The following is a 17,580-nucleotide window of genomic DNA, read 5'->3' as shown; positions in this document are numbered from 1 at the left end:
ATTCTTTTTTTTTTAAAGCAGTGTTTTGTTTTGGTGCTGGGAACTGAACAAAGGGCCTCACATGGTGAAGCATTTTCTCTGCCACTAAGCAACACCCTCAGTCTCAAAGCAATCTTTCAAACACAAAAATGGAACTTTTCAGGACCACCAGTAGGTTCCAAAGTTTAGAGTGAAGAGAACGCCCCTTCCCCTACCTCTGGTCATCCATCTCTGTCCTGAGAGCTAACTACCTTTACTAGTCTATTGTGTACCCCTCAGAAACCAAGTCATATACCCCACATACTGCATGGGATACTCCCACGGTGGGCAAAGACTAGGCAGACAAATGAGCCACACAGCCCTCAGATTCACGGCGAGGAAGTCTTCATTTTCAAACATAATTTTTTCATTTGTGACAGACATGTTTCTTCTGCACTGTGAGATCAGCATGGGAAAAATAAGGCATCTATTTTGAAAAATAATGAAGCAGTACTGGGAAGACCTACCCTTTGGTTAATGTTATGTTACTGAGAATACAGCTTAATGTTTCAAGTATCGCTTACCATCTACCAGGGCAAAACAAAGAACTAAAATTTAGTCTATTCCAGGTTTGACTGGTTTAATTTTTCAGAAATTAGGGCCATCTCTGCGTGAGATGACTCATTTACATACCACAGTCAGGTCATGCCACATGCAAAATCCAATCGTGAGTCTTGCTTTCAGAAAGGTTCCAGTCTTTCAAGGGAGAAAACAATATGTATTTGACCTCCAAAAAAAGGGCAGTATTCACATAAACACAGAACAGTAAACTGATGAATAGTGCATACAAGCTCTAGCACTAGATATATACTCAATCACAGCTGTTATCATCCTCAACATTGAAATTGTTACCAAGGGAGAGGAATGGCTCTGAGGGGATGATAAAAGGGATGCAGAGTGGATGGGTGGCAGGGTCTCCGAGGAAGCAATATTTAAGCCAAGACTTGAAGCATAATTGGGCACTGGTGAAGACGTAAAGAAAAAATACTCCAAGCAGAGAACACAGCACACGTGAAAGCAGTTATCGGCGATGGGTCCTAACCCAGCCTTGTCATTTTGGAACCACTCCCAGTGGCTCGGGAGAAAGGCCCTCTGGTGCCAGCTTGGTTCACTGCAATGATCCTTCTGTTCCGAAGGGTGCTGAAGGATTGATACACTCAGGACAGGGATAGGATGATGGAGAAACTCCCTTCCAAATAGCTCATCTGACAATAAATACCCACAGCTATTTAAAACAACAGCAGCAAAAACCCTTTCCAAAGGGTAGCAAAATACTGCCAACCACACAGTAGACATAGGCCTTGTTTTAATAGTCAGAAAATACACATAAACTGTGGCCACAGGAGAACAACTCGACCAGGAGATCTATTTCATTACGCCTTTCTAAAGAGCTCAGGCTTAGTTACGCTGCTCAAAGAGAATGACTGAGCTCAGGAATTCTTAACTTTGGCTAACAACTGTGGTGAAATTCGGAAGAAAATGCAAATCCTATTTTAAAATAAATGTTATAGCCTTAACACTGGAAGATTATGTGTCCTATCTCCTGTGTAGTTAGCATTCTGCATTTTATAGTTAAACCAAACACAATATTCTACTGAAGAAAAAGAGAGGAAGGTTTCACCCAAGAAGATAACTATTGCCCTGCTGACTGTTTGCATGGAATTATGAGTAAGTTCTCTGATATTGGTTGTAAATATCACACACCACTGACAAAAAGCACAGTCTTAAATGATCCTTTACATGCCTCTTTCTCTACCCTATTAAGATGCTTGTTGTTACTTTGATTTATCTGATAATAAATTTTTGATGACTGGTAAGTCTCATAAAATTGCTCTGGTGCTGACTACACTGATTAATAAGGCTGAAGAATCGAAAGTGTCAGGAATTCATGTGTAAGAATAAGTTACTGCCAAACATGTATTAGATATTCCATAAAATATAGAATAAAAAGGTTGATCTGGTAATTTTATCTTGTATCCCTTTTCCTGTAACAATTTATATTCAGGGTCACTGTTGTCTTCCTTTGCTTAAAAAAAAATTAATAAAGTAAATCCAGATATTTTGGGAAGGTGGAGGATGGTAAATTTGAAGACTAAATTTTTAAAAGTTATGAATTGGTATAACAATGAACCACGTTTCCAAAAACGTAAAGAACTCAGAATTAAAATGAAACCACTGGCCCCACCCTGTAAGGAGCAGGAACCAACCGACCCGCAATGAGACACCGGGGACTGAGTGCTTAAGGGGAAACCATCACAGCCAACTCTGGAAGGGAGGCTGGAGGGCGGGGGAAGTTGTGGGGCTGTGGAAGAAGACAAAGGCGTGGGACAAAAACTGATAAGGAACTGAATGCTACCTGGGTTGAAGTGTAGTTTCCTACACCCATTCCACTGTGGGAGACCTAACCTTTCCTTCTTCAGAATGGCACCGTGATTGGCGGGAGGTTTTCATAGAAGGAGTCAAGTCAAATGAGGGCATCAGGATGGGCCTTCACCCAACAGACTGGTGTCCTTACGAAAAGTAAAGTATGGACACAGAACTAGACTCACCATGGGGAAGACCACGTGGGGAGACACAGGGAAGACAACTACCCAGAAACAGTGAGAAGGCCCTGGAACAGAGCCTTTCCTCACGACACTTGGAAGAAACCAACTCCACTGACACCCGGATGTGGGATTTCTAATCCCCAGAACCTAGACAATGAATTTCTGCTTTTAGGTCACCTGGTTTGCGGTACTTCTTTTGGGTAGATCTTTAAAAAAGAAAACACTGTCATGGTACCCATTCTGTAAATTTGCCACGAAAAATAGCCAAAACCTCAATGATGATTTCCTTAATCACTAATACTTTAATTTGATAGAGAATAAAAAGCATGCATGCATTGTGAAGGTAACAGAATTGTATATGTTCCAAGTGAGACTATTTAACATTAACTGTGACAATGGAAAACAGTATTTTCTCAACCACAAACATCTCTTAATATGAGTCTTAAAAACACACATGAGATAATATATGAATATAATAAAATATGAAAAACTATTTGCTTAATGCCTGATGAATTGGAGCAATGACAACTGCTTGGGAACATAATTTATGCTTAAGCTTTATCTGATAAAGTTGATCGAAAGTCCTTTCACAATATAATGTATTCTAAACCAAAATATCTGACAACACAGAAGAACCTTTAACTGCCAAAAATAATCATAAAAAAACCCCTTCCAAAATGCCCAACCAGAGTAAGAGACTGGAGCTCAATAAAAAGCCAGTATGCAATAAAACAAGATATTACTGTGTAGAGAATAGAAATCACAGACAGTTTTGCTTGATTATAAAAGTGCCACTTTTTAATTTATCTCTCAAATAAAAACAGTAAATGCAGGCAATACTTCACTTTAGATGGATAGAAAGCCCCAAGCATCGAACTTTAAGATTACTAGGAGTTAATGAAGGTTATCGATACGGAGGGCTGACCAACTTCACTTCACTGGGTAAGTCAATAGTCAGTAGTTCAATAGGATTATACCAAATGTTTATCATCTAAAAATGGAACTCAAAGGAGCTCTTGTTGAAGAGGAAGTGACCTGACCCACTTCCTTGGTGCAGTGTAGATGGAGTCTACTGTAGATTTATTTTCCTTTTGTCGAGTGGGACAAATGGTCTGTATTTCATTTACCCGACTTGACACTGAAATGTATCACACCGCACGTTACGGGCTATATGACATCTACAAAGGACGAGGTAGGGAGTCAGCAACCAAACGGGAGGTGGAGAGCAGGAGGAAGAGCTGAAGGTTAGGAGGGAGAGGAGAGGAAGAGGGAGAGGAGGAGGAGGAGGAAGATGGGGAGAATCAGATTTCTTTACGATGTGTTTTTTATTAGTATCTGTTTGCAACATGTAGTGACAACACATGGTGATTACATTTGTCGCTGGGTGGTGCACGCACACAACACATCCCATCTGTCTCTGTCCCCTTCCCCTCCCATTCTCCCTGTGCCCTTCGACACTTGATTCTGAAGCCCTAATAAAAGCCTGACGTAAAGAACACACATTTCTCTTTTCCCACGGATGTACTAGATCTATGGTTTCCTTCCTCCTTTGTCCCTGTAACAGTTACTCAGAAATCTTCAATGAGAGAGCCAGGGATTTAGCTCAGCGGTTTGGTGGCCTGCCTTGCAAGTGCAAAGACCTGAGTTCAATCCCTGGTACCACAAAAAAACGAAAAACAAGAAATCCTTAATGAGAAGTACAAGAGTTGCTGAGAATAACGCGAACTTCACTGAGCCACGTGCAAAGTACAGAACTTCTCTTTAGAAATGTGACTCCCGCCAGAGAGCCCTCTGGAACAACAGGGTGCTGAAGGGACAGGGACAGGAGACAGGAATGACCTCGTCCCCCGCTGGACTTCTGGCTACAGCACGCTAAGGTGGAAACATCGCAGAATGGGAGATGCTTAAAATGGGTTTACTGCGGATCCTTCAGGACTGGGCCCCTAGATGCTGCTTTTCAGCCCCCGGGAGGGCTTACTTTTGACCTTCACGGGTTCGGCTGGGGGAGGACGCCAAGCGCAATACCCACAGAATCCAAGTGAACGGAAAATGTCAATGGAATCATTATGCACGAGCTATAAATTCATAGAAAAGGAAAGCTTCCCAGGCCTATTAAAAACTTACATAAAATTGTGAAAATGCAGAGACAAAGAAAACGTAATAATTACCTGTGAAGCATGTGCACGCACACGCACACACAGACACACACATAGACGTACACACTATTATATATAATAGCGCCAGCCAAGTCACAAGGCAGAGAAGAAAAATTCTTTCCAAAATGCAAAATATATTAAGTGATCAATCACAAACCTGGTAGTGAGAGAAACATTTTACATATCCTTCCCCAAATAGTCTATGTTCCGCCTGTTACCTTCGTTAGGGAAATACCAATTCACGAAGGCAATTAATGAGCAGCTAGCGACCAGACATAGAAATAGTCGAGCAGCTAAATCAAAGGCCAATCATTGTTATATCCTGGTTTACTTTTATTCAGTGGGATAGATATTATTCAACTTGAGCTCATAACCCATTTACTATCTGGAGAAAAATTAATGCTGTGTGATTTTACCACTGAAAGTGGGCAACCTAGAATAAAGTCAATATAGATGAGAACAAAGAAAATTACATTTATTTGGGGCTAGTTAGTATTACGGTCTGGGAAACAGAACCACATTCAAATAATCTTGAAAATGTGCTCTGAGGTCTTACAACATGGCAGGTGTATACACAGCTTTAAACTGGAAGGGTGGCATATACTTGTAATCTCAGTTCTCTGGGAGGCTGAGGCAGGAAGATTGTAAATTAGAGCCTAACCTGAGCAACATACCATGACTCTGTTTCAAACAAAACAACACAAAAATTCTGCAAGGGGTTGGTAACGCACATGAGTGGTGCAGGTTGAAGTTACACTGTCTTGTAAGGAGGGGATTGTGTGCATCCTCAGGCTGGTAGTCTGGGGAAAGGGATCCCCGTACAGCCAGTCAGCAGAGGTGACAGGGTTTGGAAGCGCTGGGTGCCTGCAGCCCGGTTCAAAGGTTCAGCTGCACATACCAGAGATGTGTTAGCAATGGGTTCCTGATTCTGCTTAAAGAGCCCCAGACCAATCCTACTCCATTTTGATTTCTCCCCCTTGGCAAAGACAATGTGGGCTACGAGATATGGCCCAAGAGAGCCCACAACATAGTGTAGTTTTATGGCTTCCCCTTTTCTGTTTGATAATTCTCAGTAATACTGGTTCTGTATAACACATTCACTTGGAAATAAAGATGTCAAAAAGTTGGAACTGGGTTTTTTATTATGGAGGAAATGTGATAATACATTTGTTAGCTTTAAAAAAATGAAGCAAAACATACATGTGTAGCATTTATAAAGGAAATGTAAATTACCAGGGACAGAACACAGGGTCACCTTATAAAAATAAAAACAATCTTTATGTCAAAAGCTTTAGGGAAAACAGTAGTCCTTCATTCTCATGTCTACTACGCAGAAGTGGCTTAATTTGAGCTATTTTCAGATACAGTAATAAAAAAGAGAAGTCTACATTGTTCTGCATACTGATTGTCAGTACATAAAATTCACTGGGAAAGTCCTGGCAGTTTGACCCCTCTCCTCTCTCTTTCTGAAGATATTTATAAAACCAATTTCCTGGTTTTGTGCCTTCATTTAGATTTCACCTGAAAATAATAAGGTTTATAGGGTGTTTGCTAGATATGATTTCTTTCTACAGAGAGCTGCCCCAAAATGAACGAGCTCACCTGTTAGGTTCTTGCTATACTGGTTATTTAAGGAACGTGCAGACCACTGATTCAGCAGCTGTTCGAAGATAAGGTAGCTGATTAATAAGGCCCATTTATGTCCATTATACCCTCTAATAGGGTTGCACACAGTGCAGAAGAAACATTACTCAGTTTTAATTCCACAAGCAAAACAACTTGAGAAACACTGACCAGCAGATAAAAGAATTCTTCCTGAAAAATGAGACAGGATTGATTTTGCTAGATTTCTCTCCAAGAGAAATTCCCAGCATTTTTTTCATTGAACTCAACCAATCACCAAACATGGTTTTGATGAAATGTTTCTATTAATGAACCTGAACAATGGCATGGCTAGTTTTAAGATGAAAAACAAAAAACATAAAACATAAAACAAAAACAAGTGAGTTGGGTGCCTCTCCCTAGGGAGAAAAAGGAACCACAAGAGAGGAAAGCCAACGAGCGAGGCATCTTTTGCGTTATGTCAGGCTGCAAAGAGGCTGGAGCAACTCCACGCTTGGCAAATTGCAGCCTGCGTGAGAAAACCTGTTTCCCCAATGCTTCTGTCAACCAACACATTCTCCCGCCTAGCATTTGTCAAGTATCTTCCTTTGTGAACTTGTTGACAAGGGTTAACTTGTCGGCTTTTAAAATGATCCTGCTTTGCTCTTCCCCTCCCTTGATGGAAATGTGAAGTGTGAGTTACTTCCTTCCACACCGACCCCCTCGGGTGCTCTGACTTCAGCCCGACTTCCCCTTCTGAGAGGCGGAAAAAAAACAGAACTCTACGTTCTGGAGACAGAACAAGTGGTGACCGTTCTCTCATAATTCTCCTTCTCAGAAATGAAAGAGGCCAACACAGAAAGGGTGAGCGACCCTTAACCACACCCAGAAAGTCCTCTGATTTTAACAGAGAGAACTACTTGGAATGACAAAACAGTGACACCAGCCAGTATGTTCCCGCTGTGGAGAGTACGACAGACTGGCCAAGAGCCACCCCTGCTGAGGAATGAAGAGGAGGACATGATGAACGCCCGAAATGCCCTCCACAGAACCTCGGAAGAGCCCCCCTCAGCCTGCCTGCCACACCTGCCCGCTCCGCCTCCCGCCTCACTGAACAGTCTCCTATCTTCATCAAGTCAAATCATCTCAAAGTATTTCACTTTTTCCCAAGCACCGAATTCACGGTTTTGTTTCAAATGCACACGTCTCCTCTTGCAGTCCATTAGAGCCCATAAATCAGATAATCCATCTTCCTGCTGTCACCTCCCCGGGCTCAGAAGGCCTGGGAGATGTGCTGAGAACACAAAGGTCGCAGTGAAAGTCGCCCACAGCAGTGCGTGAAAATAAGACATTCTGGGCAGTTCTTCACTTCTTTACTGCTCTCATTTAGGTACTAGGTTAATTGGTTTGAAAAAGAGAAAGGAAGGAGGTTCACTGCCATTTCAAGGGCCAAACAAAACGATGCTTCCATGACAGTTCAAGGGTCTGTTTGCAAATACACACAAATATATTTAATGTAGAACACACACGGGTATCTGTAACATAGAGCAGAGAGTTCTATACACACTCCTACATAAATATAAAAGGGTTTTTAATTGAAAGAGTGTATGTGGCTAAAGTAACAAGAAACAAAGATGAAACCATTAGGAACTTTAGAATTGAGGATCTAAAACTAAAGCATTGAATGGGAAATTTGCTTCTTTTTTTTTTGATAAGTGCGTCAGGAGCAAATTGTTTTCCCTGAAGGTTGTCACGTGAAAAACTTTTTAAAAAGCAGCCAAGTTTCCATTAATAAGAACAGTATTTTTCTGCCCAATAGTTGGGAAGGAATTCTACACATCCTCTAAATATGAAATGGCTACTTAAAACAGTGAAAGAGTTAAGTTGGGTTCTGATTAAATAAAGATATACTAATATGCAGCTATTTGTCTTTCCATGAATATGACTCTTGGGAGGGTATTTAGGAGAATTTTAAATTTAAAAAATCAGCATATATTAATCTGGGAAAACATAGTGGGAACAATTTCTGCACAGGCAATGTCTTTCCTCTCTCTCTCTCTCTCTCTCTCTCTCTCTGCACAGTTGGGACAGTGTAATGGTTAAGAAGTGATGCCAGTTATTACGGCAGATTAGGTAGACAGAAAAGCTGAGGGGCAGTCATCTTTCCCCCTTTCCAAGGAGAGGAAGGCAGAAGTCATGAGCACCCCTGCCCTCCAGGGCTCCTGCCAAGGGTATCCTTCCACCAAAGGCTCAGGGAGATGAGCAGCGAACCTAGGCTCTTCAGTGTTGACCTGACTGTATACAAGGCAAGGCAGCGCTCTGTAAGTACTGTGAGTCGGAAAGGAAAAGTAAGTTCACAGTAGGCAGACTGCGGGGTATGCCCTCAAAGAGCAGCTGCTAATAATGGAGATAAGAATACACCTCAAATGTCACTGATTAAAATGTGTCAAGTATTCCCTCCGAAGTAACAACAACCAACTCAGCCAAAGCTGCAAGGCTCGCCCTTACCCAGAGTTCTGACCATGTTTTAATAAATACAAATCACTCGTAAAGTGTATAATGCTAATAAATTATCTAATAATGACTCTGAATCCATGAATTCACAGATTAATCTTATTAAATGAAATTAAATTTAGAAGCACTTTCCTACGTTGTGTTTCCAATCCTCTATAAATTATAAATTTGTCTGTAGCAAATTAAAAAGTTGCTAACCAAAATAATTAAGAGTATTTCTTCCAACTTTGGATTAATAGGAACTTATCTGGGTATTTTGCTACATACTATCATATGTACAAAGATATCTTAAATATACCCTACAAACCAACCTCTCTATAGCTTCATATTTACCAAGAAAAAAGTAAGAGCCCAATCTAAAACTCCTGATGGCAACAACTAAGAAAAACAAAATGAACAATAATCTGCTAACTTGTGATTGTACTATTTCCACACAATTTCATTAACCACACTAATCTCCAAGGCTAGGCCATATTTGCATTTAAAACAAAGACTGAATCTGTAATGACTGCACATATCTATATGGCTCATGCAACTAACACATATTGTATACTTATCCCATTTCACTCTGCTTATTATACTGTAAACGTCAGAGGATCGTCTAAGAAATGTAAAGCAAGCTGTAAGCTGCTTTTATCTGTGAGGATGGGCTATCATTTGCGCAATTTTACTGTATTTAATTTTAATGTTATTGTTTTTCATGGTGCTCTGGGCAGAAGCAGCCACTCGTAGACAGAAGTTCTATGTTGTCACTTGATCCAACCCCATGGCCCAGCACAGATCCAGTGAGAAATGCACTGAGTAACGGCATCTCTGAGAGAGACAGAGAGAGAGAGAGAGACAGAGAAAGAGAGAGAGAGAGAGGGATTGATTCTCAACTGGATGTCATCTTCAAAGACGCATTTGCTCCTCACTAACATAAGTGAGATGCTATATTCTCAAAAGCTGGTATAGGACACAGAAACGGATTAAGTCTGACTATGGATTTGTTTTTTCCACATCTTTTTTAATAGATATTTAAAATCAACCTAGATTTCAGTTTTAGGGATCAGTTAAGCATTGAGATAAATGATTCTTGTTGGAGTGAGCAGCTGGGATAAAGTGGAAAAACAATGACAGAAGACAAAAAAACAAGAGCAGGTGGGAGGCAGCAGAATTCCTTCCAATCCTGACACAGGAGGAAGAGGTGGGAATGGCCGGGGTTTATGGGTAGCGCCCGTGAACCCCCTTAAACTGAAGTCAGCATTTCAGAAATTCTGAAGCTGTGGTTTTAAGCTGATTCCTCCACTCTTTTTCCGCCATTTTTCTTCCCTTTAGAGATTATGATGTCACTAGAGTAAAACTTTCTACATAATAGAATGGTGCTTTTCTAGTATTCTCTGATTTTATAAACTGCTTAACAATTTTATTCATAACACTTATAATTCTTTGCATCCACAAAAGAATAAAATATGTTCTGATCTTAAAGTGTCTGGTGAATTTCCTTGAAGCCAGGAATATTCAATTAATTTAGTACCTTAGAAATTCTCCAAACAAAATTGGCAAAAATGCCCTTGAAAATGTCAAGTGAAAGTAATCTACAGAGGCGATTACCACATGTAATTTTTAATAAAACGTTTTAAAATGCTACGTTCTAACTGGCAGCAATAGGACAATATTATCTGATAATTCCTTAAGTGGCATAATTATAAATACCAGAAAAAAAGCACAGTTCTTTTAGAATATCATAGTCTACTTACTATTTGTATGTCTCAGAACGGATATATTCAAAAACGTGGGACACACCAAGCTGGAACTGGTCGGCAATAGGGGTCACCCAGGGGTTGTTCTCAGCTTTGAATACTTGCTTCTGACCAGTTAAATCCAAGTTTCCTGAAAGTATGAAGAGGGAGAAAGAAAAAAAGTGAAGGCCATCTCAACCAGCACAGACCAGGCCTAAGAAGTCTTGTTCAGTAGCTACAGCACAACCTGTGGTCACTGAGCGGATTTAAAGCAAATTTCTTCCCCCGTGACACCACTGCTGCATAAATAATGTTAGTGACAATGCCCTGTTTCAAGAAACTAAGACCAAACAGAAGAAGAAGTAAGAAGGAAGGGAGAGGAAATGAGAAAAGGGGGAAAGGAAAGAAGCAAAGCTGGGAGGAACTTGTGCCAGGGTTAACATAGGCTTTGCATTTCTAAGTACTTGCTACAGAGACTAACAAAGACTTGTTCAAGACTGAAGGAAGTGGTAACAATGAAGCCCCCTGAAATTCTATCTTGAGAACGTCAAAGTGAGTATTCACCTGTCCTAACAGATCTAAGCCCAATCTGATCAGTGCCACCTTTTTCATTAAACAAAGCGCCTGTGAATGAAGACAAGAATGTAAAATTATTACCGTATTTCTCGGGCAGCAAAAGCACACCTCAGCATCAGCACTAGATGAAGCTCATTAACATGCTAATGATGGAGACTAACGCGTGTACAGCTCTAATCGGTTTACAAACTCCCCCTTAGAATCATTTCCTCACTCGATTCCCTAGCAGTCCCCAGAGTTAGTTATTAATATCACCTTATAGATGAAGAGATGGAAACCGGAGGAGATTTACTAACATGTCCCAAGACCAGAAAATGTTGGCGTGGGGATTTGCTTTGCTTTCTACAGGTAAAGCAACCAGGTTAAATCACATGTCAGTCTGGATCAGGGAAGATGAGTTTGCCAGGCACGGTGGTGCACACCTGTAATCCTAGCACTCTGGGAAGCTGAAGCAGGAGGATTACAAGTTTCAGCTCAGCACGGGGAACCTGCCTTAGCAAGAGAAAAAAACAGGCAAGAAATGGAGCTCTGGATGTCTTTTTTTTTTTTTTTTTTCAAAAAAAAACCTGCCTTAGAGAGAAAAAAACAGGCAAGAAATGGAGCTCTGGATTTCTTTTTTTTTTTTTTTTTTTCCTTTTTAGTATGTTCAAAAATGGAAAAGATGATGTATGAAAGACCTCTGTGTAATGTGTTTGCCTATGAAAGAGAGAGGCAGGGATAAATTGGGATTAACAGTTGACTTATATGTAGCTTTTCTTGGAAGTAAATGGACCCAAGGCTTTTCCCTAAAATCCCTACTAAGCATGTCCATTTTCGGATCTGTGGTCCACGCGCCAGGGCCCTGGAACACAGACATTCAGCCACTGCTCTTCCCAAGGCACAACCAAAGTAACATGTTTGTCTTATTCTGAGGCTCTATTGTCTATTTTGTCATAACTGATAACTCAGGATAATGAAAATGTATTCTGCGATGCAAGTATATGAGAACACAAATCATTTCTTAGCTGACCTAAGCTTTGAGAATAAAAGGATAAATGAAATTTTTACTGGGAAGATGATGCAATATTTCTTCTTCAAACAAAAGCATATATACTTTGAATTGTTTCTGCTTTTGTTATATGGACTTGCAACTGTTCAGAAAAATGGAGAAAGAAAAGTGATTATAAATGCACAAAATGCTTCTAAGGAAGCAGATAGTACTAAATATTGAGAGATTAATTCACCAAGATCTTTCCAAGGAAACTTAAGAATCTGTTGGTGTCAAGTGCAAAAATAAGCAGATACAATTTCTCTCCAAGGTTATCAGTAACATCACTGTCCTCATCTTAGTGATTAAACATGATTAGTCAGATATTAGGTCACTTGAGAAATTAATGAGTGTGATCCCTTAGGAGTCAGAAAACTGTCTAGAGTGAATGAAAATGCAAAGGTTACCGACAGTCTACTCTGTTGAGTAACTTACCCAGGATGGATGTTGTTAGTAAAGAGCTGCCATTCATCTTTTTGTTTAGTTTCTATTTTACTTAGGGAAGGGGTTTTTAGTGTCACCAGAGTGACACTGATCTCTTGCTTACATCTCTCTGTCATCCCTACTCCCTCTTAGGATCTAGCTTATAATACTTCTCTATCTTCTATTCAGATCATTTCTCCTTTTCCTAGATAATAGGAATTTCTGGAAAGAAATCACTCACTTACAAACAAGTCTGAGTTTCTGATGTGTCACATTTTCTGTGCCCAAGGAACACATTACAGACTGTTCTTAGGATGGTGGCCACCAAGGGACAGGCACGTGCTCCAGGCAACAGTAACCTTGGTGCAGCAATTCACCAACAAACTGAGGATGCAAGTTCTACAGGTGAACAACCTCTCTTCAAACATTCACCTAAAAAGTAACTGTGCTTAGTTATTGTCACCCTCCTGCCTCTGAGCCGTTCCCACGGGCTCAGCATGGCACTGACCAGGAAACCAGTCATGGATACCCTTGTAAGAATATGGGCATCCAAAGTGGACAGGGAGGAGAGAAAAAAAGAGGTGCAATAAGCATTATAAATTTACACAATTAGGGTGTGAAATAATTCCTAAGCAAGGGTTTCCCTCATTATTGGCAATTCTGCCCTGGATCCATTCCTTTCCCCCGCTAACACTGCTTACCCTGAGACATATAGTCCCAATTTCTAGTGGTAGAATTCTACTCTGTTGAACAAATACCTAGGACTTTCCATCATTCCCATGTTACCAAGAATTAATGCAACAGTACTTCTTTCCTGTCAACACGAGCTTCAGATGGAGATCAGGAGAATATTATGACAGAGACATGGACCAGAGAAAGGGCCTGGGAAGACACTATAGATAAGCCTGAGCTGCTCCAAGTCTGCCCTGGGATGACTTACACAGGACAGTGAAAGAAAGAGACTCTCTTCTTTCTCTGAGCTGTATCACAGGCTCCCTTCTGCCATGTCCAAGGCTTTTGCCCCAATAATCCAGAAGTACAGGTACGCTAAGGTGAGCTAAGTAGGTTTCAATGGACTCTCCCGGAACTTTAAATAAAGAAGCCCACATTCGACTACCAAAAACCCATGAACCCTCATTGGCATGCACGCGGCCTCTTATTAACTTCTTAACAGCTTCTTACTGACGCTGCGGGCTTTTTAATGGTAACCCTCTGCAAATAATGCACTGAAGTTCTATGCTGCCACACATGGAAGACAGACCTCCGGGAATAATGCCAAGAAAGGTCAGTCATGCCCTTCCTCTGAAGCCTCTCACCCGCTGGAGATCTGTCAGTCCCAAGTGATGTCTCTATTAGTGCTGTCAGTGGAGAGGAAGAGGCATGAGGGATTGCTAATGACTTCTGCTAAGTGGAGCACAAAGGAGAGGCAAGTTAGACACACTCCCTTCAGGGATAAGGAGACTCACATTGATGTCTGAAAGTCAGGAGAGCAGAAAGGACCCAGGGCTGTTCCCCAGTGTCTTCATTTACATGATTCCAGACACCACTTTCACATTCTGGCCAGGGCTGGGGGAGGAGATGGGGCTCTGGCTTACTCCAGCCCACTGGCATTTGTTTATTTGAGTCTCAAACTTGCCTCTAAATCAGATTCACCGGTGCTTCATAAAGCTACAAGAACGGGGAAGCCTAAGAGCAAAGAATGATTCAAGTTCACAGGAGGGGAAAGCAATCGCTTCTTGTTTGACACTCTCTTTAACCAAGTGCCACAGAAAAGTGCTCAGTGTCCGTGGCAAACCTCACAGAACAAACAGTCACCTGTGACCAGGATGGAAATCACACGAGCCTGTCAGGCAATGCCTGCTCAGGGTTATAACTTGGTGCGACAGGATGTGTTTATTACGTTTCTCAGCCTGGTGTCACTGGTGGATAACACAGTCCCTGCTTGAGCAGCTGTAATCCTCCCAGCGAGATCTCCGTCTCCAGGCCCTCTTACCTCACTCTGACAGCAGTTTCAGAAGAGGGGTAATATAATTAGAGTAAAGCTAGGCCATTGTACTGTGTGGAAAGATGACACCCGTCTCCTATCGGCCCAGCAACAAGTTCCCTCTGCCTCCACACCGCTCGTCTGTCAGCTGTCCGGGGTGGGCTCCCTTTTAAGCAATAACGTGCGGGAGGCATCTCATCCCGCTGTCAGTCAGCCTGCAAGCGCCTCAGTTCGCAGCACACGCCCCTCACCCAGCCCCTTTATTAGGAGGCTGAGCGGTGCTCCGGTGGTGTCCTAACAAGGATCAGGCAGCAGGATTAAGCACTGTGACAAAGAGGATCTAATAAGCTCGAAAGTGGTGCATCTACAGACACGCTGGCTGGCTCCCGACACAGATTTGCTTTGCTCACTCCTCAGTCGGAAGACACAGGCCACTGGGGAAGCCAGGCAGCGCCGTGATTAGCGGTGACCCCCTGACCGATGCTGCTATGAAGATCATGCATCACTCAGAGGCTTATTCTGCAATTGCAAATTGGATTTTCCATTTTATTACCTGCAAAAGGACCACATATGCTTCTTTCCCCAGCCTCTAGTACAGCAAGCTTGGCTGTGCAATGGTAATTGTGTAAACATTAAATCATGCAAAACAATCACTCTCCTGGCTAGTTACAAATGTGATTGACTGCAATAGGCAATTGCGGACCCATTAATAAGCATGCTCATTTTCACTCATGGAAATTGGTTGTTTCTGTAATCACACTGAGCGAATTTTTCCTGACTATTCAAAATCCTAAAACATGTGGCCCAGTGCCATTTGTCACGCCGTGAGTAATCAGGGGTGACGGGTGGGGGATGAGGGTAAATTTTTCACATCATCAAAGCAGCATTTCTTCCTTTCCTAATTTCAAAATGATGCCCCAGAGAGCATTTTAATGCACTCTAAAAGCCAGGTTCTCTCTTACCCAGTCATAAAAATCTGAGACCATGGTCTAACAGGTAAATGTACAGAACTGTGGCTGATCGGGTAGTCTATCATTACTATACCAGACTCGCTCAAATCCAGGGAATGGATTTGCTCACGAAGGGATATGGATGGGATGTCGTGATGGCCAAAAGATCACTACTGCTGCACAGTGAATCCCCACAAGGAAGCTGGTCACAAAGGACTCCGGTGTGAAATAAAAGCTGAATTTAGGGCTGCAAAGACGTAGCCTACCCATAAGTCTCTGTCATTTCTATTATGATGTGCTATGCTACTAATTACAGAAATGCATGGTGGCAGATAAAGGCAGACTATGGAAGGCTCCAATTTTTTTGCTTCTTTTTGGCTGAGTAGAAAATGATGATAAGGCCCATGAAACAGTGACTGTTTTCAATAATTGAACAATGGAAACAACCAGAACGTTCATTATCAAGTGATCAGCACAATAATGTACACAACAGCCATACTATGAAATTTTACTCAGTTATTAAAAAAGACTGGTTTGTATGTACTGCCCTGGAGAGAGTTCTACACTATAAAAAAATCCAGGGTACACTGTCTTTCCTAGGATCCCCCTTTTTTAAACAAAAGATGACAAAACTCCCACAGTATGTATGTATGTGAATACGTATTTATGTGACAAAGAAAAAAAGGACACCCAGCATGTTAATTTTTCTCCTTCAAGTGTTCCACGTTTCAAGTATGCATTATCTTCAAAATTTGTATAAAAGGTTGACGACTACAGCATCAAGGTACTTTTGAAAGGGAATTTGTCAAAAACAAATTCAAAATGTACAACGCACACTAATTGGTGTCAAGGAGCAGATCTTACTTAAAATAGTGTCATCGACACGCTGATGGACCATCTTTTTTGCCTGCATCGTTGACGACGGTCTATCAAGCCCTAAATGGATTGAGGATCGAGGTCCGAGGTTGCTTCTCTCTCTATGCATCATCAGTGCAATCAAAGTCAGCTGGGATGTCTCCTGACAGCTCTCAAATTTATTCTGCAGGGAACGCAAGGCCACACTGTCATTCTGGCAACCGTCTGCTCAGCCTTTCTGGAAACACATTTTTAAAAGAGGCATTTTGTTCATGCTTGCGATGCATTGCTGCTTTACAATACGTACTAAAATAAACTGCTACTCTTCTGATGTAGAAAGGGAAGAGTTCGATTTGAATAAGGAAAAACAGAAAAACAAACACAAACACAAAACCACTTTGCCAAATGGTTCCAACAAAAGGAGCCCTTGATTTACTCGTGTGCTGTTGCAAACAGGGCTAGAAGTCCTTTCACCAATGAAGAAAAATGGCGTTTCATATTGTTCCATCTCATCCTTTTCTTGGCCATTTGCTACCCGTGGTCCGGGGTGCAATGGGATGGGGGAGCTCTCCGTGACTTACAAGTATGATTAAACAGGCCTAGAGCCACGCTCCTCCCCAAGACCCACCACCGCGGTGGGCTTATCTTGCAAGTTGACATGGCTGCTAATAAATAATTCATGTGTTAACTCTGGCATCCGTTTAGGATTTCCCTATCATTTTCTAAATGTGAGAGGCAATCTCATTTTTGGACACCACATTTCCTTTTTGTTGATCATGCTCTGGTCAGGTCACACAGAAAAGCATCCAGTGGTCCTGGCTCTCGACCCCACATGCCACTCACTGCCTTTGTTGCCCCAGACTCTGGGTGAATCCTGTGTTTTGCTGAACCTCGGCCTCCTCAGCTACCAATAAGCGTGAGAGGATCCATTGACAGGGCTGTGGGTGGGGACCAAAGAAAATGGTTCCATACGAAAATGGTTCTACCAAGTGGAAAGCACTAAGGAAATATAAAGTATTACTCTCATTATTAAAGTGAAAAGTACAAAGGGGAAAAGTGCCTTTCTGGAGAATATGTGCTTAAAGCAGGAGTTCCCTCAAGATATTCATAAGCTTCGGAAACTGAATGTCAACTGTGCGTCGTTACACTCTTCTGAAGAAAGGGTCCTGTTCCTAAGATTCTCCAATGTCCATGATCAAAAGTAGGCC

At 41.6% G+C, this 17,580-nt stretch overlaps 1 protein-coding gene across 6 annotated transcripts in view; it reads right to left on the bottom strand.

The window, feature by feature from the left end:
- Nucleotides 1–17,580, bottom strand: part of Rsu1 (Ras suppressor protein 1) — a 175,959-nt gene that overhangs the window by 69,159 nt on the left and 89,220 nt on the right. For 3 of the 6 annotated variants that reach the window (XM_010607106.3, XM_010607107.3, XM_010607103.3), the window contains one exon: nt 10,576–10,708. The exons of the other annotated variants lie outside the window; for them this stretch is intronic. In XM_010607106.3, the coding sequence (XP_010605408.1) occupies nt 10,576–10,708 (133 nt within the window). The remainder of the gene's footprint in view (nt 1–10,575; nt 10,709–17,580) is intronic. 6 annotated transcript variants of the gene reach the window in all.

This window comes from Fukomys damarensis, unplaced genomic scaffold (genome assembly GCF_012274545.1).
Source record: "Fukomys damarensis isolate Sample0158 unplaced genomic scaffold, DMR_v1.0_HiC HiC_scaffold_37, whole genome shotgun sequence".
Lineage (NCBI taxonomy): Eukaryota > Metazoa > Chordata > Mammalia > Rodentia > Bathyergidae > Fukomys > Fukomys damarensis.
This window is presented reverse-complemented; position numbering and strand designations above follow the sequence as displayed.